This window comes from Crotalus tigris, unplaced genomic scaffold, assembly GCF_016545835.1.
Source record: "Crotalus tigris isolate CLP2741 ecotype Arizona unplaced genomic scaffold, ASM1654583v1 scf7180000018590.67127310178:1205815, whole genome shotgun sequence".
Classification (NCBI taxonomy): domain Eukaryota; kingdom Metazoa; phylum Chordata; class Lepidosauria; order Squamata; family Viperidae; genus Crotalus; species Crotalus tigris.
Genome location: NW_024097092.1, coordinates 805,007 through 830,515, shown reverse-complemented (window position 1 = coordinate 830,515; position 25,509 = coordinate 805,007). Strand labels below are relative to the sequence as shown.

The 25,509-nt window shown below is 47.4% G+C and overlaps 1 protein-coding gene across 4 annotated transcripts in view; it reads left to right on the top strand.

Annotated features, from left to right (window-relative positions):
* Positions 1-25,509, top strand: part of IGSF21 (immunoglobin superfamily member 21) — a 252,342-nt gene that overhangs the window by 207,513 nt on the left and 19,320 nt on the right. For all 4 annotated transcript variants that reach the window (XM_039355070.1, XM_039355069.1, XM_039355071.1 and 1 more), the window contains one exon: positions 7,109-7,227. In XM_039355070.1, the coding sequence (XP_039211004.1) occupies positions 7,109-7,227 (119 nt within the window). The remainder of the gene's footprint in view (positions 1-7,108; positions 7,228-25,509) is intronic.

The following is a 25,509-nucleotide window of genomic DNA, read 5'->3' as shown; positions in this document are numbered from 1 at the left end:
GGAGCCCTTGTAACCCCATTGCTTTCTTCCCAATAAATCTTGCTAAAGAGAACTCTGATCAGCTCTTGTTTGGAGAAGCATCCCGTGCCTTTTCAGGCAGGGCCCCGGAGCCTTCACCTCTGGGCTCCAAAGCCTGGGGTTGGTTCCCCTCCTCCTCCGGTTCCTGACTGGCTTTCCGCCTCTCGGTTTCTCCCCTCTACGCTTCCCCCGCCCCTCCTTGCAATAATGCAATTACTTACCCTTCTGAGGAGCTGTCAGTGTTGGTAAACTCCGGCTGCTAAATAGCATTACGCACAGATCTCTCCTTAAAACCTTCTGCAGTTTATTAATAGTTTATTGATCCCTAAGCCCCGTCGCTGGTGAGAAAGAAGCTCCGGTCTGATCTTCCCTCCTCCCTCGCCGTTATTTGAATCCTGACTAACCAGGCAGCGGATCGATGGGGTCAATTCGCAGGAAAGGGGGAGAGAGGGCTCTCGTTCCCTCTTTAATCCGATTTAAGGAAGAGAGGCTGCTTGAGGGATAATGTCAAATGAAGGTCTGAGAGCTTCTTGGGGTTAGGTCTTCAGGCCATCACTTCAAGGCACCTTTTCTTGGGTTTGGGGCTTCTTGGGGACCTCGTTTGGGCGTCTAAGAAGCTTCTAATTCAGTGACTTCCTTGTTTCAAAGAGAATTGTGGTAGCTCGGGGTTGAACTTTTGGGGTCCTTGGTGCTCTCCGAGCTTGGTTGTTAATCAAGGACCCCATTTCCTATCAAGGACTCCACTTACTTCTGTGCCAGGTTCTGACCAAGGTTGTCCTCCTTATTTAAGTGGACAGTCAGCAATTCTTGGCTCTCTGTGGCCCTAACGAGAATAGAATAAAGCTGGAAGGGACCTCGGAGGCCTTCTAGTCCAGCCTCCTGCTCAAGCAGGAGAACCTATATCGTGTCAGACAGGTGAATGTCCAGTCTCTTCTTAACAATCTCCACTGATGGAGCGCCCACGATTTCTGGGAATAAGCTGTTCCACTAGTTGATTGTCCTCGCTGTCAGGAATTTTCTCCTTAGTTCCAGGTTGCTTCTCTCCTTGATCAGTTTCCATCCATTGTTTCTTGTCCTGCCCTCTGGTGCTTTGGAGAGTAATTTGACCCCCTCTTCCTTGTGACAGCCCCTCAGATACTGGAATACTGCTATCATGTCTCCCCTATTTCTTCATTTCTCTAGACTGGCCATTCCCAAGTCCTGCAGCCGTTCTTCGTACGTTTTGGTCTCCAGGCCTTGGATCATCTTAGTTGCTCTTCTCTGAATTTTTTCAACAATTGCGTTGGATTTCTTTGAAGGCATTGCTAAAAAGAGAGAAGACACGTTGTGCGCCCAAAGTCCTTCTGGGATATCTGTCCACTTTCCTTGGATGGTCGTTGTCCATATCTCCGGCCCCAACACATGTCAGTCTGAGATCCTCAAGGAGCTCCCATTTCTCCCTGTGAGGTCCAGAATGGGACAACTCGCCAACTTGCTGTGGGACAACTCAGTGTGGGGACAATTCAACAATTCAATTTAATTATTTAAAATAAATAAAAATATATTTTAATTTTTGTCATTCACATTTCATTCTGTCCCTCCTTTCGCATCCTTTCTTGAATTATTCTTTTCCACCATTTCTTTCATGTTAGTGTAACTCTTATCCCACAACGAGTTGCCCCATGGTGAATTGGCTGCAGAAAGTTGGCTGTGCCTAGTTAGCTGTGGTGAGTTGGCTGTGGTGAGATGGCTGTGGTGAGTTGACATGATGAGTTGACCCTGGTGAGTTGATCGTGGTGAGATGGCCAGGTGAGTTGGCTCTGGTGAGTTGACCATAGTGACTTGGCCAGGTGAGTTGACCGTGATGAGATGGCCGTGGTGAGTTGGCCATGGTGACCATGATGAGTTGACTGTGGTGAGATGGCCATGTGAGTTGACCGTGGTGAGTTGACCATGGTGAGTTGGCCGTGGTGACATGGCCGTGGCGAGTTGGCCATGGTGAGTTGACTGTGATGTTGACCGTGGCGAGTTGACCGTGGTGAGTTGACCATGGTGAGTTGGCCATGATGAGATGGCCATGGCGAGTTATCATAGACCAGTGGTGGCGAACCTATGGCACGCGTGCCAGAGGTGGCACTCAGAGTCCTCTCTGTGGGCACGTGCACCATGCCCCGGAGATGGCAACTGTCCCTCTTCCACCAGCCGCCCGTTAACTCGCCGAGGTCCCACATGGCCGGATGCATCCCAGCACGGTTGGTTTCCCTCCCCCCATCCCATCCCTCCTGGCCTCACATGCTCTCCTTTTCCCAGGCACAACCCACTGCATCGCCTCGTCAGCTGTTGGCCGGCCGTCCAGCTCAGAGGCGGCTTCTCTGAACTGCTGGAGGCAGGCTGCGGAGCCCCAGAATGCGCCGGTCGAGGGGCTGGCAGGCTGTGGCTGCTGACGGACACTGTCGGCCCCCCATGCTGGCCTCTGTGTGCGGGGGCCGATGGTGTCAGGCAGCAGCCGCCTTGGCCCGTGCCTCGCCTTGCCCTGCAACCATGGCACCCCCGCCCTGCCTCGCCTTGCCTCGCCTCACCTCTCAGGATGAGCCTCCTGCCCATCGCCCCACCTGCCAGAGACCCCCTGGATCTCCCCCAACCCTGCTCTATCCCCACAGGCGTCCCTCCCCACGAGCAACATCGAGGTGACCACACCCACCTTGGCCACACCCACCCAGTCTGCCACGACCACCACAGCCACGCCCACTCAGTGGACCACGCCCACCCAGCACCCGACCATAAATAAGTGGGTTTAGGGTTGCAGTTTGGGCACTTGGTCTCTAAAAGGTTCGCCATCCCTGTCCTAGACCGTCAGGTCTTCATCTTGGATCACAAAGGTGGACACGGTTCCTAGCGGAGATCTGCTATCTGCTCCATCCTCCTCCAGATAATCACAAGTAGTCCTGAACTTATGACCAGTTTTGGCACCAGATCTTCCATCCGTAAACGAGTCATCCTGTGACCACACCTGATCTTTTCTTGCCACAGTCGTTAAGCAGATCCCCTGGTCATTAAGCGACTCTGCCTTCCCCCACTGACTTGGCTTGTTGGAAGCCGGCCGGGAAGGCCACGAATGGCGATTACGCGATCCTGGGATTTATTTATTTATTTATGAGACTTGTATACCGCTTTAAGTGCAAGCACTCTCTAAGCGGTGTACACCAGTAAGCAATGTATATATATATATTTACATTGCCCCCAACAATCTGGGTCCTCCTTTTACCTACCCCGGAAGGATGGAAGGCTGAGTCAACCTTGAGCCGGTGAGATTTGAACCGCTGACCTGCTGAACACAGCCAGCTAAAGTGGCCTGCAGTACTGCACCCTAACTGCTGCGCCACCTCGGCTCATTATAATGCTACAGCCGTCGTAAATAAACCCGCCTAGGCTATACATTTAATAAATAACTACACGCATAATAAAAATACACAGCAAATAAACACATCCCAAAATAAAGTAATTAGTTAATGAATCAATTTGATAAATAAATAAGTACATTCCTTTTGCAAGGTGCCCAAACGGCGGTTGTAGGGATGCTCTGCAGGTCGTCAGTACAAGGATCGTCACTTTTTTCCCGCATCGTCGTCGCTTTGGTCAGTAAACGGGCTGTCATAAGTGGAGGATTATCTGTGAATCCATACTTTTTGCTTGATTCTTACCTTCCTTCTCTTGTTTTCTTCCCCTGATTGTCAGCGAAGGCAGACACGTAGGTTTTCCAGGTCTACCTGTCTGCTTAACTTTTATTACCTGGATGCTTGGCGGGGACAACTAAATCTCTCCCCCCCCCCCAGCAAGATTTAGCTTTGAGCTTGTCCGTTTTAAAAAGATTAGCCTCATGAGAGTTAATTTCCGAGGGCCGCTTTCCTTCTTTCTGCTTCATCAGCCGTCGGATCAATTAAATGGAGATTAAACAGATTCAGAGAATTTATTCTCCCTGTCCTGCATGAATTTAATTTACCTATTGGCTGCCCTCCTCCAGCGCTTTCTCAGCTTGTGGCCGGAGACTGTGCCTGAGCATGGAGGCTCTGCATGGGCCTGTCGCCCAAGGCAGGAAAGCACAACGTGTTTTAGACCCGCTTATTTAGATCTCAAGTTTCTAGTCCCTGTTTTTTCTCCCCAAAGATTCCTCCTTTTTGCTTCTTTCTTCTCGCTTATTTTTTTTTCCCTCTCGTTTCTTCATGCTGATTTTTCTCCATCCTGCTTAGGTTTTCCCCGCCACCCCCCAAGAAAAATCACCCAGTTTCATCGTTTGGGGGAACGAGATGACCCTCCACCTGGCTGTAATTGGAGGTCCCTGTTCGCCTCCTCCCGTTTCTCCTCCTGGGGACTCACATTTTCTCTGATTAATTCTGCACAGCAACCCCTCCACACTCAGTTTCCCCTTCCTTCCTTCCTTCCTTCCTTCCTTCCTTCCTTCCTTCCTTCCTTCCTTCCTTCCTTCCTTCCTTCCTTCCTTCCTTCCTCCCTCCCTCCCTCCCTCCCTCCCTCCCTCCCTTCCCTTCCCTTCCCTTCCCTTCCCCTATCCCTCCCTTCTCATCCTTTCTTTCTCTCATCCCTTCCTTTCTCCCATCCCTTCCTTCCTTCTTTATATCCCTTCCTCCTTGCCTGCTTCTTCCTCCCTCTCTCCCTCTCTCCCTCCTTTCTTTCTTGTTTCTTTCTCTCTCTCTCTCTCTCTCTCTCTCTTTCTCATCTCATCCTCCTTGGAGATTCATTTTGAGTTCCTGTTCCAGATTGGGCTTTGCAAGCATGATGGAATCGCTTTGATTTTTCTTTTCTCTCCCCCCCCCCAGGGGAGGCTTTTTCTGTGCCCAACTCACTCCCCCTTCCTTTTTTAGACCTGAATTTTTTATTATTTTTTTTTTTAAATGTTTGCAGTTGTGTCAGTAGATGAATTTCACAGCCCAGTCGAAAAATGTCAAGGGCCACAGCAGAGCTGAAGAGAGATGCTTCCAACACTTAATTTAATCTAACCAGCACAAAGATTTTTTCTTTTTTCTTTTATCCTCAGCTATTTGGCCCGTATTCACCCTCCTTCCCCTTCCGTTCAGAAAAACCACACTGCTTCAGGATTTGCACAATGATCAATATTATTTCTTCACATTTTCTGGAAGTAGAAATCGCATTTCCAATTTCAACTCAAACAATACAGTGCAGGCTCTCCTTTTCGACATGGGAGTTGAAAAAAAAAATATCACACGGTTTCTCTGCATGTTCGAAGGCTCAGAATGAAAATAATCAATAAAAATAATATCTGGCTAGGAAAGATGTTAAGAAAACACGCAGATTTTAAAACCAGAACTATTTTTATTAGGTCTATTATCAGGAAAATATGATAAAGAAAGTGTATATTTAATGTTGCATGCATTAACGGCAGCATGAATTGTATTTGCTCAGTATTGGAAAAATAAAGAAACACCCTCTGAAGAAGAGATCATCATGAAAATACTGGACTGTGCAGAAATGGATAGACTTTCACTGAAGATTAAGGAAAAAGAAGACACAGAATACTTTCAAATATGAGATGCATTTTATCAGTGGCTGGAAAAACGGGGGAGAGATTAGGATTTTAATGTGCATTATTAAGTAAAAGAAAGGGACCCGGACACCACGTTGTTTACTAAGCACTTACGAATTGCAAATGTAGAAAACTAATAAAATACTATAAAAAAATAATAATCTGATGACCTGCTTAGGGTGAATTGACCGTCTGGAATTAAGACCAAAAATCACTTTAGGCAGAGACAGTTGAGGTTAAATTTGGATTTGTGCAGAAACAGTCTAGTCTGTTTACAACTCTCGTCTTACGCAGACAGCTGGGACCAGAATTTCCTTTGCTGAGCAAAGCTGTTGCTAAGCAAGGCACGCTCAATTTTATGTCCTTTTGTTCCATGGTTATTAAACAAATCACTGCAGTTATTAACTGAAACTTGTGGTTGTTAAGTGAATCTGGCTTCCCCCGTTGACCTTGTTTGTCAGAGCCCAGATGGGAAGGTCACAAATGGGGATCACGTGACCCTGGGGCTGCTGCAACCATCTGTCCACAGCCAGCTCGAGAATCCAAATAAACACTCCAGGTTTATTCCGTTTCCGAAAATCTTACTGTTTATTGAATACACGGTATGGTAATGTTGAAGCAAAACTAACTCCGAGCTTCCCAGACACCAGTTCATAGAATTAAGCAATAATTTCCCCCAGCCAAACCCGCAACTTCTCATGTTGTCCATGTAAACAGTTTCACTTTGTTATGGGAACCGTCTGCTTCCTCCCCGCACCTGCTGCTCTGTCCTTGAAAAGGTTTCAGGCTCTCACCGGCCTTCAGCAGAATCGTAGAGGTTTCGTTTCTCTTATCTATCCAATTCTAAAGCAACAACTTACCCCCCACACACACACTGTAATGGCAAGTTGAAACAAAGAGGCACGTAGCTGCCAAAGTTTCATTCTTGACACCATCATAGATGCGAGTCAACGGCCAATCACCCACATTTTGATCATGTGACCGTAAGGATGCTGCTACAGTTGTAATGTCAAAGCAAGAACATCTGATGTTAGCAGCGTTGATACTGGGGTGGTGGTGGAGGAATGTGCATGGGAGTTAGTTAGACATAACAATATTGCAACTAGTGTGAGAACCAAGGTTTTTTGAAATAAGAGATGATAAGAAATGGCGGTTGGAGAACTGGAGGGAAAGCCTGCATTTCAAACTAATTGGAGAATGTGATTTATGACTGCTAATTAGAGGAGGGAATTGTGCTTTGATAATATGTGCTCAGGGGAGATTTTGGCTTGGCCTATGTACCTGCCAATGCTATGCTACTCGAATAAAGATTCTTTAAGGTAAACAATGCCTCCAAGTTCTTTGAAGAGTTTCATCTGTCGGAACCATGACACATAAGTGTGGGGACCGGTCATAAGTCACTTTTTCCAGTGCCGGTGTAACTTCAAACGATCACTAAATGAACAGTCAGGAGTCAACCGACTATAATGTATTAAGAAAATCACAGTCATTTCCTACAGGGTCCTCAATGCATCACAGTGTCCTTCATTCTCTGTTTCTCTCTTGTCACTCCAGACTCCCTGAAGTCCGAATTTCGGACAACGGACCCTATGAATGTCACGTGGGAATTTACGACAGGGCGACCCGTGAGAAGGTGGTCCTGGCCTCAGGCAACATTTTTCTCAACGTGATGTGTAAGTAATAACGATCTTCCTCTTTCATCGACCGCTGATGATTAGGTGGGACTTCATTATATAACCCTGTGTGTACGTGTGTGTGTGTGTAGGGGGGTCTTTTAACCCCAGCAACTTTTCACATATATTCCACTTCACAGATAGCCCTTGAGTGACGACCGTAATTAAGTCCAAAAGTTACGTTGCTAAGTGAGTTTTGCCCCGTTTTACGACATTTCTCACCACGATTGTTAAGTGAACCCGTGCAATTGGTGAGTTAGTAACATGGTTGTTTAAGTGAATATGGCTCCCCCGTTGACTTGGCTTCTTAGAAGATCGCCAAAGGGGATCACGTGACCCTGCCACACTGCGACCGTCGTAAATATGAGTCAGTTGCCAAGGGTCTAAATTTTGATCACCTGACCGTGGGGGGTGCTGCAAACGGTCGTAAGTCTGAAAAGCAGTCCTAAGTCACTTTTTTTCAGTACCGTTGTCACTTCGAACAGTCACTAAATACACTGCTTTAATTTGAGGACTACCTGTACCCTTTTATTTTTATTTTATTCTTTGTAACTGGGGGGAAAAGGAAAAAAAAAAAACACCACATGCTAGAAAATCTGCACGCAACATTGCCCAGGAGAAAATTTTTAGCCTGATGCTTTGCTTAGAAAAACGAAAGCAAATGGCAACATGTCATTTTTTTAAAAGCCTTAATTATTCCTTACATGCATCTAAGGTACACTTGCAATGAACGGTGGAATTGTACCTCTGTCACACATTTATTTATTATTTATTTATTAAGAGCCATGGTGGTGCAGTGCTTAGAATGCAGCATTGCAGGCTGACTCTGCCCACAGTCAGCAGTTCCATCCTGACCAGCTGAAGGTTGACTCAGCCTTCCATCCCTCCGAGGTCGGTAAAATGAAGACCCAGATTGTTGGGGGGCAACAGGCTGACTCTGTATAAACTGCTTAGAGAGGGCTGTAAAGCACTGCGAAGTGGTATATAAGTCTAAGTGTTTATTGCCCTTCCTTCCTTCCTTCCTTCCTTCCATCCATCCATTCATCCATGATGGTGCAGTGGTTAGAATGCAGTATTGCAGGCTGACTGCCACAGTCTGGAGTTCGATCCTGACCAGCTCATGGTTGACTCAGCCTTCCATCCTTCCGAGGTGGGTAAAATGAGGACCCAGATTGTTGGAGGGGGTCAACAGGCTGACCCTGTCAACCGCTTAGAGAGGGCTGTAAAGCACTGTGAAGCGGTATATACTGTAAGTCTTTTAAGTGCTACTGCTATTGCTGTAGCTGATCGGATGTTGCATTAAGAGCCGTGGTGGCGCAGTGCTTAGAATGCAGGATTGCAGGCAAACTCTGCTGACTGCCAGGAGTTCGATCCTGACCAGCTCATGTTTGACTCAGCCTTCCATCCTTCCGAGGTCGGTAAAATGAGGATCCAGATTGTTGGGGGCAACAAGCTGGCTCTGTATAAACTGCTTAGAGAGGGCTGTAAAGCACTGCGAAGTGGTATATAAGTCTAAGTGTTTATTGCCCTTCCTTCCTTCCTTCCTTCCTTCCATCCATCCATTCATCCATGATGGTGCAGTGGTTAGAATGCAGTATTGCAGGCTGACTGCCACAGTCTGGAGTTCGATCCTGACCAGCTCATGGTTGACTCAGCCTTCCATCCTTCCGAGGTGGGTAAAATGAGGACCCAGATTGTTGGAGGGGGTCAACAGGCTGACCCTGTCAACCGCTTAGAGAGGGCTGTAAAGCACTGTGAAGCGGTATATACTGTAAGTCTTTTAAGTGCTACTGCTATTGCTGTAGCTGATCGGATGTTGCATTAAGAGCCGTGGTGGCGCAGTGCTTAGAATGCAGGATTGCAGGCAAACTCTGCTGACTGCCAGGAGTTCGATCCTGACCAGCTCATGTTTGACTCAGCCTTCCATCCTTCCGAGGTCGGTAAAATGAGGATCCAGATTGTTGGGGGCAACAAGCTGGCTCTGTAAACTGCTTAGAGAGGGCTGTAAAGCAAAGCACTGTGAAGTGGTATATCAATCTAAGTGCTGTTGTTATTAGATTCATTTGCCTCCCATCTTGTTTCAATATGGCTCCTAGCGGCCTGCAGCTTTAAAAGCCTTAAAACACATGGACTTCTTTGTACTGATAGAGGAGTTGACATGAAGGGTCCTGGGTGCTTTCTGAGCTTGGTGATTTTCCTGCAGACCTTTCATCACCCATCTGGGTAACTTCATCAGTGCTGACAACGTTACTTACTTTGGTAATGCGACGTCTGCAAGAAAACCACCGACGCTTCTTTACGTAGAGTTTTTAGTCAAGACCTGCTGATAAATCCCGCTGATTCTTTCTTGATTTCACCCAGATTATTTTGTCTCGCACAGCTTCCCTGTGGGTTGTCCCTCAGCTAAATCTGGCTTCTGTAATGCATCACAACACTTTTTCAAGTGTAGCCCATTATCTGTAAGAGCTTGCTTGGAATATTATGCCAGGAGGTGCTTTACTCTTTCACTCTTTCCCTCCAAGATTTTTAGAACAGGAGTGAAAACAGGGGGAAGGAAATATTTTCCCCACAGTCTACTCACAAACCCCCCCCAAAACCCTGCATTTCTTGGGCTGAATCACTCAATAACGCACCGCCGGCCTCCAGACCCTCTGTCACGAACGTTCGCACCGCAGTAGCCTTTCTCTTATTTTTTAAAAATAATTTATACCCCAGAGGGCAACCAGCAGGCTGGCTGCTGTGGACGCATACATATTGAGTTGTTTGTTGTATCATTGATACTGTTTTTCATCGTCCTGGTTTTTTTTTCCCCCCCTTCTAAAAAAAGTCCCTGATGCTCATTTTGCAATTTCTGTTTTAAAATAGATCTTAACTCTTTTATGCAGCAGAAGAGGGGGGGGGGACGTTGACCAAGACTAGGGCTTTCTGCTTCCTCCAAACCAGGTCATCCGCGGTATGGGGGCCCCGCTTCGCAAATAATAGTCATAATTAAAAATAAGCAGGGTGGCTGTGCTAGCGAGACGTCCTTTCTGGCTATCCATCTGGACTTTGGTGCTCCAGGGATGTGGCTGGAGGATGGGGGCCGAAGCTGAGCCCCCGCCCCTCCCTATCCTTGCCTTTTACAGCAAGATTATCGCAGTGGGGTGAGCTGTTGCAAGCATCAAAGTAGAGCAGCTGTTGGAACTTCATCAAGGTACCTGAAGTTGACAGATGAGCTCAGGTGTAAACTGAGATTGCTTCATCACCAGCTGTTCTGCATTGCGGTTACTTCTTGGAACGGCAAGACCACCTTCCTGTCCTGGCCACACATCTGGATCTGGCTGCAACTCTTCCGAGGGAATCCCAGGTTTCCGGTTTGAAGTTGACTCTACTCATCTGATTCTTCTTGAGCTGCAAGGGCGATGTCCTTCATCTCTCCATGTCCACATCACAAAAAAGATGTTGAGAGTTTGGAAAAAATCCAGAGAAGAGCAACTAGGATGATCAAAGGCTGGAGACTAAAACACACGAAGAACGGCTGCGGTACTTGGGTTTGGCTAATCTAAAGTAAAGAGGAAATAGGGGAGACATGATAGCAGCGTTCCAGGATCTGAGGGGCTGCCACAAGGAAGAAGGGGTCACGTTGTTCACCAGAGCACCAGAGGGAAGGACGAGAAACAATGGTTGGAAACTGATCAAAGAGGGAAGCAACCTGGAATTAAGGAGAAACTTCCTGACAGTGAGGACAATCAACCAGTGGAACAGCTTGCCCCCAGAAATTGTGACTGCTCCATCAATGGAGATCTTTAAAAAGAGACTGGACAATCACCTGTCTGAAATGGTGTAAGTTCTCCTGCTTAAGCAGGGGGCTGGACTAGAAGACCTCCAAGGTCCCTTCCAGCTCTATCTAAACAGCAGGATTCCACTAACTGCCCACTCCATCCTTGTTTTTTATGGGTTGGTTTTGGGGGCATTTTTCACCTGTTTCACCTGCCCTGGTTAGATTTTTCCCTACTGAATCCCAGCTTGTCCAATAAATGAAACCAGGATATACAGCCCAGGAGCCAAGTCTTCGGAAAGGCTACAGGTTGTCAATTCCAAAGAGTGATCTTTATCGGCAGCAATGTCAAGAGGTGGTATGTTTCTGATCTTAATCAATTAGGGACTTTGGTTTAAGACCTTTCCTACATGCATAGGAAAGATATTTGAGCAGGACACAGCTGGCTAGCAATGGATAAGGACAATTCCATCCGCTGCGATCTTTGTTGAGATGTTTACACTTAGGCAAGAAAAAACAAATGTACAGGTACAGATTAGGTGAAATCTGGTTCAATAGCAGTAACTATGAGAAGGATCTTGGAGTCCTAGTGGACAATCACTTAAATTCAGAGGCTGCCACAAAGAAGAGGGGATGGAATTATTTTCCAAAGCACCTGAAGGCAGGACAAGAAGCAATGGATAGAAACTCATCAAGGAGAGAAGCAACCTGGAATTAAGGAGAAATTTCCTGACAGTGAGGACAATTAACCAGTGGAACAGCTTGCCACCAGAAGTTGTGGGTGCTCCATCACTGGAGGCTTTTAAGAAGAGACTGGACAGCCACTTGTCTGGAATGGTATTGGGTCTCCTGCTTGAGCAGGGGGCTGGACTAGAAGACCTCCAAGGTCCCTTCCAGCTCTATTCTATTCTATTCTATTCTATTATTCTATTCTCTTCTATTCTATATTCTATTCTATTCTATTCCGTTCACTCCATTCCTTTCCATTCCATTCCATATTGTATTCTACTCTACTCTACTCTACTCCACTCCACTCCACTCCACTCCACTCCACTCCATTCTTATTCTTATTCTTATTCTATTCTATTCTATTCTATTCTATTCTATTCTATTCTATTCTATTCTATTCTAAAAAAATATGAGTCAGCAGTGTGCGGCGGCAGCCAAAAAAGCTAACACAATCCTAGGTTGCATAAACAGAGGCATAGAGTCAAAATCACATGAAGTATTAGTACTGCTTTATAAAGCCTTAGTAAGCCCATACTTAGAATACTGCATCCAGTTTTGGTTACCATATTATAAAAACGATGTAGAGACTCTGGAAAGAATGCAGAAAAGAGCAACAAAGATGAACAGGGAACTGGAGGCTAAAACATACAAAGAACAGTTGCAGGAATTGGGGGTGTCTAGTCTAATGAAGAGAAGGACTAGGACCGACATGATAGCAGTCTTCCAGTATCTCAGGGACTGCCCCAAAGAAGAGGGAGTCAAGCTGTTCTCCAAAGCGCCTGAAGGCAGGACAAGAAGCAACGGATGGAAACTAATCAAGGAGAGAAGCAACCCGGAACTAAGGAGAAATTTTCAATTAACTGGTGGAACTTCAAACGTTGTGGGTGCACCAATACTGGAAGTTTTTAAGAAGAGACTGGACATCCATTTGTCTGAAATGGTATAGGGTTTCCTGCCTGAGCAGGGGGTTGGACTAGAAGACCTCCAAGGTCCCTTCCAATTCTGTTTTTCCGTCAATTCAGAGGAACAGAGAGCGACTTACAGAAAATCCAAAATTCAAAGCTGGACCTGTTAAGAACTGCTGTAGGAAAACAGGCGGCGAGCGAGATTTTTCCTTTCGCTGCAGATAAACGGGGCTGATGGAATTGTATCTTTAAAACCAGACGAACAAAACAAAACAAGAACAACAAAATGGGCAGTTGGTATCCTTAAAACTTAACGAAAGCCCCGCAGCTCCAACCTGTCATAGGCCACAGCCTTCCCCACCAGAGGCTGTTTTAAAAATAATGATTAAGCAAGGGGCCAAAGGGCCGTAAAATTCAAGAACTACGGCCCTGTGATATTTCCGCGCTAGGCACTAACGTTTGCAGCAGCAAGAGTTTTACAAGATTGCTAATTGCTGCTGAGTTGAAAAGCACCAGGGATTTTTTTCTCTCGTCCGGGGTTTCAGCATTGTGTAAAGCTGCCACGGGCTCCGCTTTCAGGAGCATTTCAGGGTTATTCAAATTCAGCAGACCGTCTCCGTACCCCCTTCCTGTGTAGGTGTGATTTGTGGGTATGCATGAGAGAGAAAAAAGAATAGGCAGAAATTCATCTCCTGCTCACGCTTTACATTTTCCGGCCGATGTTTTAAAACCCCACCTTGTGTGGGTTTTGCAGCAGCAGTTCTGCCTCTGGAAAAATATTCCTAACGGATGGGATGTGGTGAAGGAAGAAAAGACTGAGCAAAAAACGCAAGCATCAGAGAAAAATGATTGCCCCCCCAAAAAAGAAGAATACAGTAAGAGGAAATAATGTGTCACAAAAGGGAAGGAAGTAGACTTTTTATTTAAAAGAAACAGGAGAAGGAGAAATACATACATACATACATACATACATACATATAAAGAGAGAGAAGGAAAAATACATATAATGATAGATAACAACTTAAGATATTATATAGACAAATGCCAGGAACTTTTCTCTTCTCTTTGAATCTTTAATCCTAAGCTAGCTTTGAGATATGGCACATTTTGCCTGGCCAGATTTTGCAGATGCCGAATTTGGTGCCAATTAGCTTGTCTGTTTTATAGTAGTAGTAGTAGTAGTAGTAGTAGTAGTAATAAAGTTGGAAGGGACTTTGGAGGTCATCTAGTCCAACCCCCTGCTCAGGCAGGAAACCCTATACCATTTCAGACAAATAGCATTCACTACTTCTGGAGGCAGGTGGTTCCACTGGTTAATTGTTCTAACTGTCAGGAAGTTTCTCCTTAGTTCCAGGTTGCTTCTCTCTTTGATTAGTTTCCATCCATTGCTTCTTGTCCTGCCTTTAGGCACTTTGGAGAATAGCTTGACTCCCTCTTCTTTGGGGCAGCCCCTGAGATACTGGAAGACTGCTATCATGTCCCCCCTCGTCCTTCTCTTCGTTAAACTAGACATCTCCAATTCCAGCAGCCTTTCCTTATATGCTTTAGCCTCCAGTCCCCTAATCATCTTTGCTGCTCTTCTCTGCACTCTTTCTAGAGTCTCAGCATCTTTTTTACATCGTGGTGACCAAAACTGGTCACCTTTTCTTAGCTCCACTCTGCCCTGTTCAGTCTTAAGAGAGGCTCCCTGCTTGAGCCCAACATGGGGGCAGATCCAAAGGACAAGACTTTGGGGGGGGTGGGAGCAGGAATGGGGTGAGATCTTCATGGACGTCACACCAAAGTGTCTATGCCGATTCGCAGTCATCCAGGCCGTAGTTGTCCCAAAGATGCTGTTTCAAAAGGCAACTGGACTTTCTTGAAGATGTTTCATTTCTCATCCAAGAAGCTTCCTCAGTTCTGACTGAACGGTGGAGAATGGAAGGATTTATATCCCTTGCAGTCATCTAGTCATTAGCCCTCTGTCTGAAAGTTGTTGAGGCCACCTGGAGGTTTATCTGTGCCCTTAAGGTCACCTGAACAGGGCAAATGGGTTGTTGGGATTCCTTGCCAGCCAGTGGACCCGGCAGCTGAGTCTGAGGAATCGGAGGAGGAGGAGGAGGAGTGACATCAGAGTCAGAGGAAGACTCTGAGGAGCTCCAAGACTTACACTCAGACGAGGAGCCTGGCCCCTCTACTCGTGCTCAGGCTGAGACACAGCTGTGCTGGGAGCCCGAGTTGGACAGTGATGAAGAACAGCTGGGACAAATCCCGGATGCATCAAAGCACAGGCAAGAGAAGGGAGTAGGACAGAGGAATGAAATGGGGCGGCTCCAAAGGCAAAGGAGAAGGCATTAGGAAGCCACGCCTTGGCTGCATAATAAAAGGGAAGGTGTGAGAGGTGCTGGTTGCCGAAGGCAACTGTTTGTGTTGAGGATCGAGTTTTTGTGGACTGTGTTTTGTTTGCCTTGGACTTTGACTCAGGTCTGTGAACAATAAAAGGGGATTGGTTTTTTCCTGCGGTTCCAGTCTGCTTGTTGGAAGAGGAGTTTCTCCTTGTGAGCTTAACAAGGACTCACGTAGGCTGGGACAGAAGATGGGTGTGGAGCTTTCTTGGAACTGCTGAAAGGACTATGTTATAGATACGAGATAGGTGGTGTCATATCCCTCCCCCTCCGTTGAGAGAGGGCTGTTCAGTCATAATGTAGATGGCCTCTTTGACCCCTCTTTCAAACCAGCAGTTCTCTTTTTCTAGAACGTGGACTTTGCTCTCTTCCGTAGAGTTATCTATATCTTTCAAATGCAGATGGACTGCTGAATCTTGTCCTGATGGGTTTGTTCTCCTATGGAGAGTCCAATGGCTGACCGTTTGTGTTCCTGAAGCACACTATATCCCCTGTCCCGGTGTAAAGGCCTTCAGTTCAGAAAGAGTAGGATCACCTGATTCTCCTAGAGTTGCAGAGGATCCCCTCCACTCAGATATAGTTGGTATGGTCCATCAATTTCTCCTTGACTCCTGGTGGCTACAGGTAGAGGTTCTTGAGAACTTTTTCAGAAAGGTAGCTAGTTCCAGTAACATCTTCCTAGGACTGAGTGTGACCGGTCCAAAGTCTCCCCTCCCATTAGCAAGTCTGGAGCTCAGTGGTCTCCTACTTTGAACTCGGCATCTTTAACCGCTATCTCAAACTGGCTCCAGCATCTGAGGTAGGAATGACGAATAGAAAAAGAAGAAATAGTCTGTACTTCAATATACTTTCCCTTTCATTCAAGTGGAGACTGGTGGATAATTCCCTGTAGTTTTCTTGAAGGTTTTTCAGAAGTAATTAGCCATTGCCGCCTCCCTAGGGCTGAGAGAAAGTGACTGGCCCATGGTCCCCCAGCTGGTTTCACGCCCAAGGCTGGACTAACACTCACCATCTCTTGGTTTCTACTCGGGTGTCTTAACCACCGCACCAAATCGGCTATCATAAAATGTTAGAAGTGTGTTAATAGAAGAAGACCTTTTAAAGATGTCCCTCAAATTGGAATAATTCTTCTTCCGTTAGTATTTAGCTCTTGGTTCTGAAAGCCTTTTCTGAGTTTCTTCTCTCCTTCATCCTCTCAGTGGTCCTTCATTTTGGTTTGACACGTCCCCCTTCCCCCAGATGGCTCCTGTCAGCCACTGCAGCAAGAAAAGAATAATTCATTTCCTAACCAGGAAACCAGGTCCAAAAGATGTAATTAACTGAGGGGGTCCCAGGAGACCCCCTTTCCATCTCCAAACAGTCTCATAAATAGAACTGGCCCTTTTGACAAGGCCAACCAAGTCCCGGGGTTGAGACCCAATTGTGTCCTTCCTCAGTTACTTCTCTTAATTCAGCTGGGGGGTGGGGAGAAAATACAGCATGAATGGACATTTTCACACATATTGCTACAAACATTTCCTGATTTCGTGCCAAATTAGAAAACCCAGAAGGGTGAGGGACATTTTCCTACCATTACTTTATTTCCCTTAAACTTTGTATAGGAAAGGGAGAAGGTTGAGAATGTGTGGAAGGATTTACTCACCATTTTTCCACCCGTTGGTTGCAACGTGATTGACTGATTATGCATCATATGATTTGTATTGTGGTCTTCATGACCACACTTGGAATCCTGCATCCAGTTTTGGTCACCACGATGTAAAAAAGATCTTGAGACTCTAGAAAGAGTACAGAGAAGAGCAACAAAGATGATCAGGGGACTGGAGGCTAAAGCATATAAGGAACGGCTGCTGGAATTGGGTATGTCTAGTTTAACGAAGAGAAGGACGAGGGGGGACATGATAGTAGCGTTCCAGTATCTCAGGGGCTGCCCCAAAGAAGAGGGAGTCAAGCTATTCTCCAAAGTGCCTGAAGGCAGGACAAGAAGCAATGGATGGAAACTAATCCAGGAGAGGCTGGCATTCTCTGAGCCCCGATCCTGACAACACTTGGCTCCGTGCTTTCCTCTGCAGACTCAGACTGGCCCTCCTCTGAACTGGCATCTGGAGAGGAGTCCGGGGGGGGGAATCAGATCCATGACAGCCTGGTCATTTGAATCTCAAGTGAATTGATTGACTGTAGGGCAGGAGTCCCCAATCCCTGGTCCATGGACTGGCACCGGTCCATGGCTTGCCAGAATCCGTTCCATGCAAACAAGTGAAGTCCCACCTGTGGAATGCAGGCAGCACATGAAACCACGCACTCTCCGGTCCGCGGTAAAACCTCTCTCCACGGAACCGGTCCCTGGTGCCCAAAAGGTTGGGGGCCGCTGCCGTAGGGACCATTGGATACAACCCTTCCCAACGCCAAAGTCTGAGAGTGCTCTGATTGGAAAGGGAGAGAATTGGCAGCTCCTTAACAGGCTGAGCTTGAGTGTGCCAACGGTGTCGGTACTTCGTGGGATCTACCATTTTGGGAAGGTAGATGCTTCATCTTGGACTTTCAACATGTCAGGAAATGCACACGGTTATCCTTTTCCCCCTCTTCCAGATAAGGACGAAAAATAAATTAGAGAGAAAAGCTAAATTCACCCTGGCTGACCTTTCAGCTCAACGTTCTAGGAGTAAAATTGGGCCGGGGAAAACTCCGAATAACAAGCCTAGGTTGATTCCGTCCTGAAAGACTTGCAAGAAGTTCTCCGTGGATCTTTTTCTTCTGGATATTTGTTTTCCTCATTACGAAGAGCCTTGTAAGTATAAAGCAGCGGAGACTGAACAAATGACATGCCTGAAGGCTATTCCAGTTTTAATAGGAACCTTTGGGCGAATAATCCAAAAGTCTCCTCTCTTCGCCAGCCCGGCCAGAGACTTAATGGAGATTCCAGAGCTGTACAAAATGACCGGAAAAAAAATGAACTAATAAGTATGGAACAGGGAGCTAAAAGGGCAGAAGGGAGACAGACAAAGCTTCTAAATCTAGCCTGCGCAGGGGTGACTTCAAAGGAAAGGTTGCAAAGAGGAGACAAACCTGGGCAACAGGTAGCATGGAGGAATCCCTCCTTCTCATTCCCATCTCCTTCCTTCCTTCCTTCCTTCCTTCCTTCCTTTCTTCCTTCCCTGTCTCCCTCTTTCTCATTCCCATCTCCTTCCTTGCTTCCTCCCCCCTTCTTGTTCTCATTCCCATCTCCTTCCTTCCCTCCTTCCTTCCTCCCTCCCTCCCTCCTTCCTTCCTTTCCTCCCTCCCTCCTTCTCATTCCCATCTCCTTCCTTGCTTCCTCCCTCCCTCCCTCCTTCTTTCCCATCATCTCCCTCCCTCCTTCCTTCCTTCCTTTCCTGCCTCCCTATTCCCATCTCCTTCCTTCCCTCCTTCCTTCCTCCCTTCCTTCCTTCCTCCCTCCCTCCTTCTTTCCCATCTTCTCCCTCCCTCCTTCCTTCCCTTCCTGCCTCCCTCCTTCTCATTCCCATCTCCTTCCTTCCTTCCTTCCTTCCTTCCTTCCTTCCTTCCTTCCTTCCTTCCTTCCTTCCTTCCTTCCTTCCTTCCTTCCTTCCTGTTCTATTTTGAAGCCACCAAGCATGCCTGATGTTTGTAATATGAAAACAATGGGAGGTGAGCTTGGCCACTGAGAAGACTGTCTCGACCAACGCTGTGCCCAATTTTCCCGAATGGGTCTTAAGCGATTTTATGCCAGCTCCAAACAGTTACACCTACGCACGCTTGGACATTAAAGGCAATCAAATTACATGCTCAGGGAACGAAGTTAGCCCCCACTGGGAACGTTCCAGGGGCCCTACTTTTCCGTGCGCAGTGTTGCACTGCAGCCTCCTGCGTCCGCTGGGGTTTTCATTCCTCTTTTTGTACCCCATTGAGTGTTTGCTGTTGCGTGCCGCAAGACGGAGACCTGGTTGCATTTTAATTAAGCTAAGCTGCTTGCTTTGATGAACCAGCTTCCAGGGAAGACGCTTGCTGACATCCGACACGTTTGTAGAGCAGTCAGAAAAGAGGAAAGCAGATTAGATGGTGGTTTCAGAATTCCCAAATCAGACATAGCAGGGTAACAGAACCGGAAGGGACCTTGGAGGTCTTCTAGTCCAACCCCCTGCTCAGGCAGGAGACCCTATAGCATGTCAGAGAAATGGTTGTCCAGTTTCTTCTCGATAACCTCCAATGATGGAGCACCCACAACTTCTGGAAGCAAATCCTTCCACGGATTTATGGATTTGGGGTCATAGAATAACCAAGTTGGAAGGGTCCTTGGAGGTCATCTAGTCCAACCCCCTGCTCAGGCAGGAAACCCTATATATCATTTCGGACAAATGACTGTCCAGTGTCTTCTTAAAGACTTCCAGTGTTGGAGCATTCACCGCTTCTGGAGGCAGGTGGTTCCACTGGTTAATTGTTCTCACTGTCAGGAAGTTTCTCCTTAGTTCCAGGTTGCTTCTCTCCCTGATGAGTTTCCATCTGTTGCTTCTTGTCCTCCTTTCTGGTGCTTTGGAGAATAGCTTGACCCCTCCTCTCCTTTGTGGAAGCCCCTTAAATATAGTTATCATGTCAAATGTTCTTGCCCCCAAACCAGTCCGTCGTGCCCCAAACGCTTCTCGTTGGCTTGGTTTTTTTTTTTTTTCTCTTCAAAAGAGAATTTGCCTCCTCCATTGAGTTCCCTCTACCATTAAACCTCCCCACCCCCATTTCAGGACTCCCTGGGCAGCGAAAGGGAGGTGATGGAGTTAGCAAGAGTGTCGTCCGCATCAGGGGGTATAGATTTGATTCATCTGCTGGCAATTTTCCACCCTTGAGGATCTATTTACCGCACTTAACGCAATTATTGTTGAAGTTCCTTGGCTGTTCATTCACAAGATGGCTGAATGTTCCACCTTGCTGAGGGGGTGGTCTCCATCTTCTCCTTGGGGGGAGTTTAAAAGATGGCCAAGCCCACTTCCAAAGGAAGGTGACCTACTTTCCCTCTCTTTGGAAGGAGAGTCTCTCTAAACCGTCCAGACCGTGAGCAAAAAAAAAAAAAAATTGAATGGGGGGGGGGGAAGGGAAGGATGAAAGGATTGGACTCCTAAGGTAGACGGAGAGGAGGCGAGAACTGTCCAGCTGGTCCTTGTGTGACCGACCGGGCTCTCTAATGACCGGAGATTGTGGCTTTGGATGGAACAAAATCTCCTTTAGATTGCAGACAGGATTGGTGGCTCAGGAGGTCATGGGTTGCTTGTGAAATGAGGTGGGTTCCTCAATAGGTGGACTTTCCCTTCCCTGCCCACCTCACCTCTTCCTGCCTGACCTTCCCTCCCCTTTCTTCCCCTTCTCCTTCCTTCCTTCCTTCCTTCCTTCCTTCCTTCCTTCCTTCCTTCCTTCCGCCATGCCCTTCCTTCCCTTTCCCCTTCCTCCCCTCCTCCTCCCCTCCTTCCCTCCCCTCCCTTCTTCCTTCCTTCCTGCTTGCCCTTCCCTCCCCTTCCTCCCCCTCCTCTTTCCTTCCTACCTTCCTTCTTCCTGTCTGCTCTATCCTCCCCTTCCCCTTCCTCCTCTTCCTTCCTTTCCTTCCTCTTCCTGCCTGCTCTTCTCTCCCCTTCCCCTTCCTCCCCGTCCTCTTTCCTATCTACCTTCCTTCTTCCTGTCTGCTCTACCCTCCCCTTCCCCTTCCTCTCCCTCCTTCCCTCCCTCCCTTCCAAAGAAAATCTCTTTCCTTCCTACCTTCCTTCTTCCTGTCCGCTCTTCCCTCCCCTTCCCCTTCCCCTTCCTCCTCTCTTCCTTCCTTCCTTCCTTCCTTTCCTTCCTTCCTTCCTCTTCCTGCCTGCTCTTCTCTTCCCTTTCCCTTCCTCCTCGTCCTCTTTCCTATCTACCTTCCTTCTTCCTGCCTGCTCTACCCTCCCCTTCCCCTTCCTCCCTCTCTTCCTTCCTTTCCTTCCTTCCTCTTCCTGCCTGCTCTTCTCTCCCCTTCCTCTTTCTCCTTCCCTCCCTCCCTCCCTTCCAAAGAAAATCTCTTTCCTTCCTTCCTACCTTCTTCCTGTCTGCTCTTCCCTCCCCTTCCCCTTCCTCCCTCTCTTCCTTCCTTTCCTTCCTTCCTCTTCCTGCCTGCTCTTCTCTCCCCTTCCCATTCCTCCCCCTCCTCTTTCCTACCTACCTTCCTCCTTCCTGTCTGCTCTTCCCTCCTCTTCCTGCCTTCCTTCCTTCCTTTTCCTGTCTGCTCTTCCTTCCCCTTCCTCCCTCTCTTCCTTCCTTTCCTTCCTTCCTTCCTCTTCCTGCCTGCTCTTCTCTCCCCTTCCCATTCCTCCCCCTCCTCTTTCCTACCTACCTTCCTCCTTCCTGTCTGCTCTTCCTTCCCCTTCCTCTCCCTCCTTCCTCCTTCCCTCCCTTCCGAACAAAGCATTCTCCTAGCCACTGTCCCATGTAGGAAGTCACCCATGTGCCAATCCTACTACTAGACGCCCATAGCCTCCTGCAACTACAGGCCACGTTTTAGACTGAGGTGAGCCCCACGGGACCCTCGGAGGCCACCGTCCCCTGCTGGTGGCCAGGCCCTGCAAGAAATTGGCGCGCGAGACATCTGGCAGGCACGAGCCTGCACCTCCACCGAGGTGACCAGAATACCAACGAGCGTTCTTCGCAGCTGAATTACTGAAGATTGAGAATCCTAATGCAATGTGCTAAAACCAGCCGGCAGAGTTAGCAATCAAAGATTCCTTCTTAATGCATAATGTATTAAAGATGCAGAATGCTGAGGCTGGGCCCAAGAGAAAAAACAATTTGCACAAGGACAGCTATGGCAAATACTTACTTTAAAATAACAACAACAACAAAAAAAAAAAACTGGGCATATTTCTTCTTATTAACCGTTAGGCATCCAAAACCAAGATTGCTCTACCAAGAATCCTTATCCAGTTTTGGCCACCACATTATAAAAAAGATGTTGAGACTTTAGGGAAAAGTGCAAAGAAGAGCAACTAAGATGATTAAAGGAGACTGGAGACTAAAACATACGAAGAACAGCTGCAGGATTTGGGAATGGCCAGTCTAGAGAAAAGAAGAAATAGGGGGGACATGATAGCAGGATTCCAGTATCTGAGGGGCTGCCACCAAGAAGAGGGGGGGTCACGTTATTCTCCAAAGCACCAGAAGGCAAGACAAGAAACAACGGATGGAAACTAAGGAAGGAGAGAAGCAACCTGGAATTAAGGAGAAACTTCCTAACAGTGAGGACAATTAACCAGTGGAACAGCTTGCCACCAGAAGATGTGACTGCTCCATCACTGGGGTTTTTTTTTTAAGAAAAGACTGGACATCCATTTGTCTGAAATGGTGTAGGGTCTCCTGTTTTAAGCAGAGGTCCCTTCCAGCTATATTCTGATTTTGAGTTTTGAAGTCTCCATGTTAAGACAGATTGACCCATAGGAACTGTGGTTTCTCGTAATTCCCCTGTGTAAAAGTTGGGGGTTCCTTGTCCCGCATCTTCTCACCATGAAGGCATCCCCGTAAAATTGGGACTGGACTTGGGGGGAAGGATGAAACCGCTGCTTGACAGACTTCTCTAGTCTGCTGACTCCCCTCCTTCGCCTTCCCGACTCTGTGCTTGGGGGAGGGGGGGGCGATGTGTGGGGGAGCCTTGCAGCTGTGTAATTAGATGCTGACATCTCCTGGGTCGGCCAGGGCAATTTGCACCTCTTCTTCTGTCGGCTGCTTCTAAATTTAGCCATCTCTGCATTAGGTAAAGATCTTGTCCTCCAGACAGCACCCTTAATTGGTTGTGATGGGTGACTTCATGGCTCAATGTTCTGGAGGCATGATTAAGGAGGATGGTGAAGGCGGCTGGCACGAGGGAAGATGCTCGGGGCGAAGGGAGGGGGTGTAAAGGTGGAGGAGGCCGACGCCAGACAGAGGGACTCCTGTAATAAGTCTTCTCGCTAACATGACACATTGTCAGTCCCTTGTGAAGGGTGCCGGCAGCTGATGAGGACGTATAAATGTTGCTGGTTAGAATCTGCCTGAAACGCATGAGGATCTTGAAGACTAGGGACCTCTTAAGGACAGCCAGATCCTCCTCTTTGTAACAGAGACACTCCACATGGAGGCTGGTCTTGAGTGCCACCACCCTTACCATGCCTGGTTGATTGATCAGCCCTTCACAGTAGGCCAGACCCAGAAAACAGACCCTGCAGGAAAGCCAGTGGTGTTGATGTAGTGTAGCAAAGTAGAAGGACATCTGATGCAGAAGAACATCTAGAAGGGGTTGGTTTGAGTTTCTTTGTCACACTTGATCCCAACACAGGAACGTTTAGAGTGAATTCTTCTCCAAGTTGCTCCTTAATGTCTTTTGGAGGTCAAAGGAAGAAGTAAGGAGGAGGAGGAGGAAGAGAAGAAGAAGAAGAGGAGGAGGAGGAGAATGAAGGAAGGAGGAGGAGGAAGAGGAGAAGAAAGGAGGAGGAAGAAGGAGAAGGAAAAGAAGAAGATGATGAAAGAAGGAGAAGAAGATGAGAAGAACAATGAAGAAGGGAAAGGAGGAGGGGGGAAGAGAAGAAGAAGGGGAGGAGAGTGGTGGTGAAGAAGAAGAAGAAGAAGAAGAAGAAGAAGAAGAAGAAGAAGAAGAAGAAGAAGAAGAAGAAGAAGAAGAAGAAGAAGAAGAAGAAGAAGAAGAAGAAGAAGAAAAGAAGAAGAGGAGGAGGAAGAAGGAGAAGGAAAAGAAGAAGATGATGAAAGAAGGAGAAGAAGAAGATGAGAAGAACAATGAAGAAGGGGAAGGAGGAGGAGGGGGGAAGAGAAGAAGAAGAGGAGGAGGAGAATGAAGAAGAAGAAGAAGAAGAAGAAGAAGAAGAAGAAGAAGAAGAAGAAGAAGAGGAGGAGGAGGAGGAGGAGGAGGAGGAGGAGGAGGAGGAGGAGGAGGAGGAGGAGGAGCTTCAAGGGCAGTCTATCTGATCCACAGTTGTTTGGTTGAAGCATTTGGAGAGAAGCTTCTTTGCTCCGTTGGTGGAAATAACTTGTGGGTGAATTTGGGGGGTATAAATTGTGTTTGGAAGCCATTTGTGAAAAGGATGGAGAGTTTTTCAACAAAGCAATGTTACTTCATCCATCTGCCTTCTTTTGGCCCAGATCCATGAACTTTCAACCCAGCGTGACCCCAACCAGCCACCAAGCATTGCTGGAATTGCTTTGGCTGTTTCATGAGAGGTCGAATCTATGTGAACTTTAGGAGAAAGAGTGGATGATGAAAACCACCTTCCTAAACAGGTGGAGCCCCTTCACGAAGAGGCTCTGAATTTCCTTTCAGAGGGTCAGACTTGATGCCCTCCTGGACCTTCCCTTCTCCCCAATTCCCTTGAGTTTTTGTGCAGCCGTGGCAAGCTCCTTCTTCCCCTCTGCTCCTTTGGAAGCAGAAATGCCCCAAATTTGGCAAACACTGCAGAGCAGGACCCCGATTCACTCACCGGCTACGACTGTTATATTCAGCTGTTTAAGGTGGCTTTGCTCCATTATTTAAATCTGCAGCTAGACTCCGGAGCTCCTGCATCTATATTTTTCTTTCCCTCTTTCTCCATTTATCTCTTCCCCGTAGTTATCTCTTTCTTTGGGACTATTTCTCTTCCCAGTTCATTTTTCTTGCCTTGGGATACAAATCGGCACGAATGCAAGAAAGACGGAGAGGATCCTGCATCTGTTGAATGAGTTGTGATGTGACGAAGCCCGGAGTTCTTGAAATCGCTTCGAGGGATGCCTAAGGAGGGAACAGGACCATTGTTCGCTGGAGGGGGTCTTCCAAGAAGCAATTTCCACACCAAGAAGGAAGGAGTTGTGTGCAAGATTGACTTCTCAGGGGTGCCTGTCCACCCATCTCTCTCGGTCTTGACCGTCAACTGGAGGGTCCACGCTTCCTTCGCATTGCTTCAGCCTCTTGAGACTCCACTGGAGCAAATGACGTTCAAGGCCCATCGCTTGTCATAAATCAGCCGTCTCTCCTAATTCCAGTGTCACCGCAGCGGTGTTCGCCAGCTGGGGCTCCCAACCCACAGAGCTGACCTGGTTTTTAATAAAGGAAGATGGACACCCCACGGAAAGGAGAGAGAGCTGCGCATTTTCGACCGAGCACATCATCGGCGGAGATTTCAGGAGAGGTCTCCAGAAGTTGACAAACTATAAGCCATGCAGGCAGGGCTGCTCCCCCATGACAGTTTTTTTCAAATTTTTATTATTATTATTATTTTAAAAATTCCAATTCTACATTGAACAGTGCATTGTCTCTAGGTCAGGGTAGGCAACCTTGGCTCTTTTATGACTCGTGGACTTCAACTCCCAGAATTCCTCAGCCAGCATGAGGGAACTATAGCCCCCTCATGACTGGTGGACTTCAACTCCCAGAATTCCTGAGCCAGCATGGGGGAACTATGGCCCCCTCATGACTCGTGGACTTCAACTCCCAGAATGCCTCAGCCAGCATGGGGGAACTATGGCCCCCTCATGACTCGTGGACTTCAACTCCCAG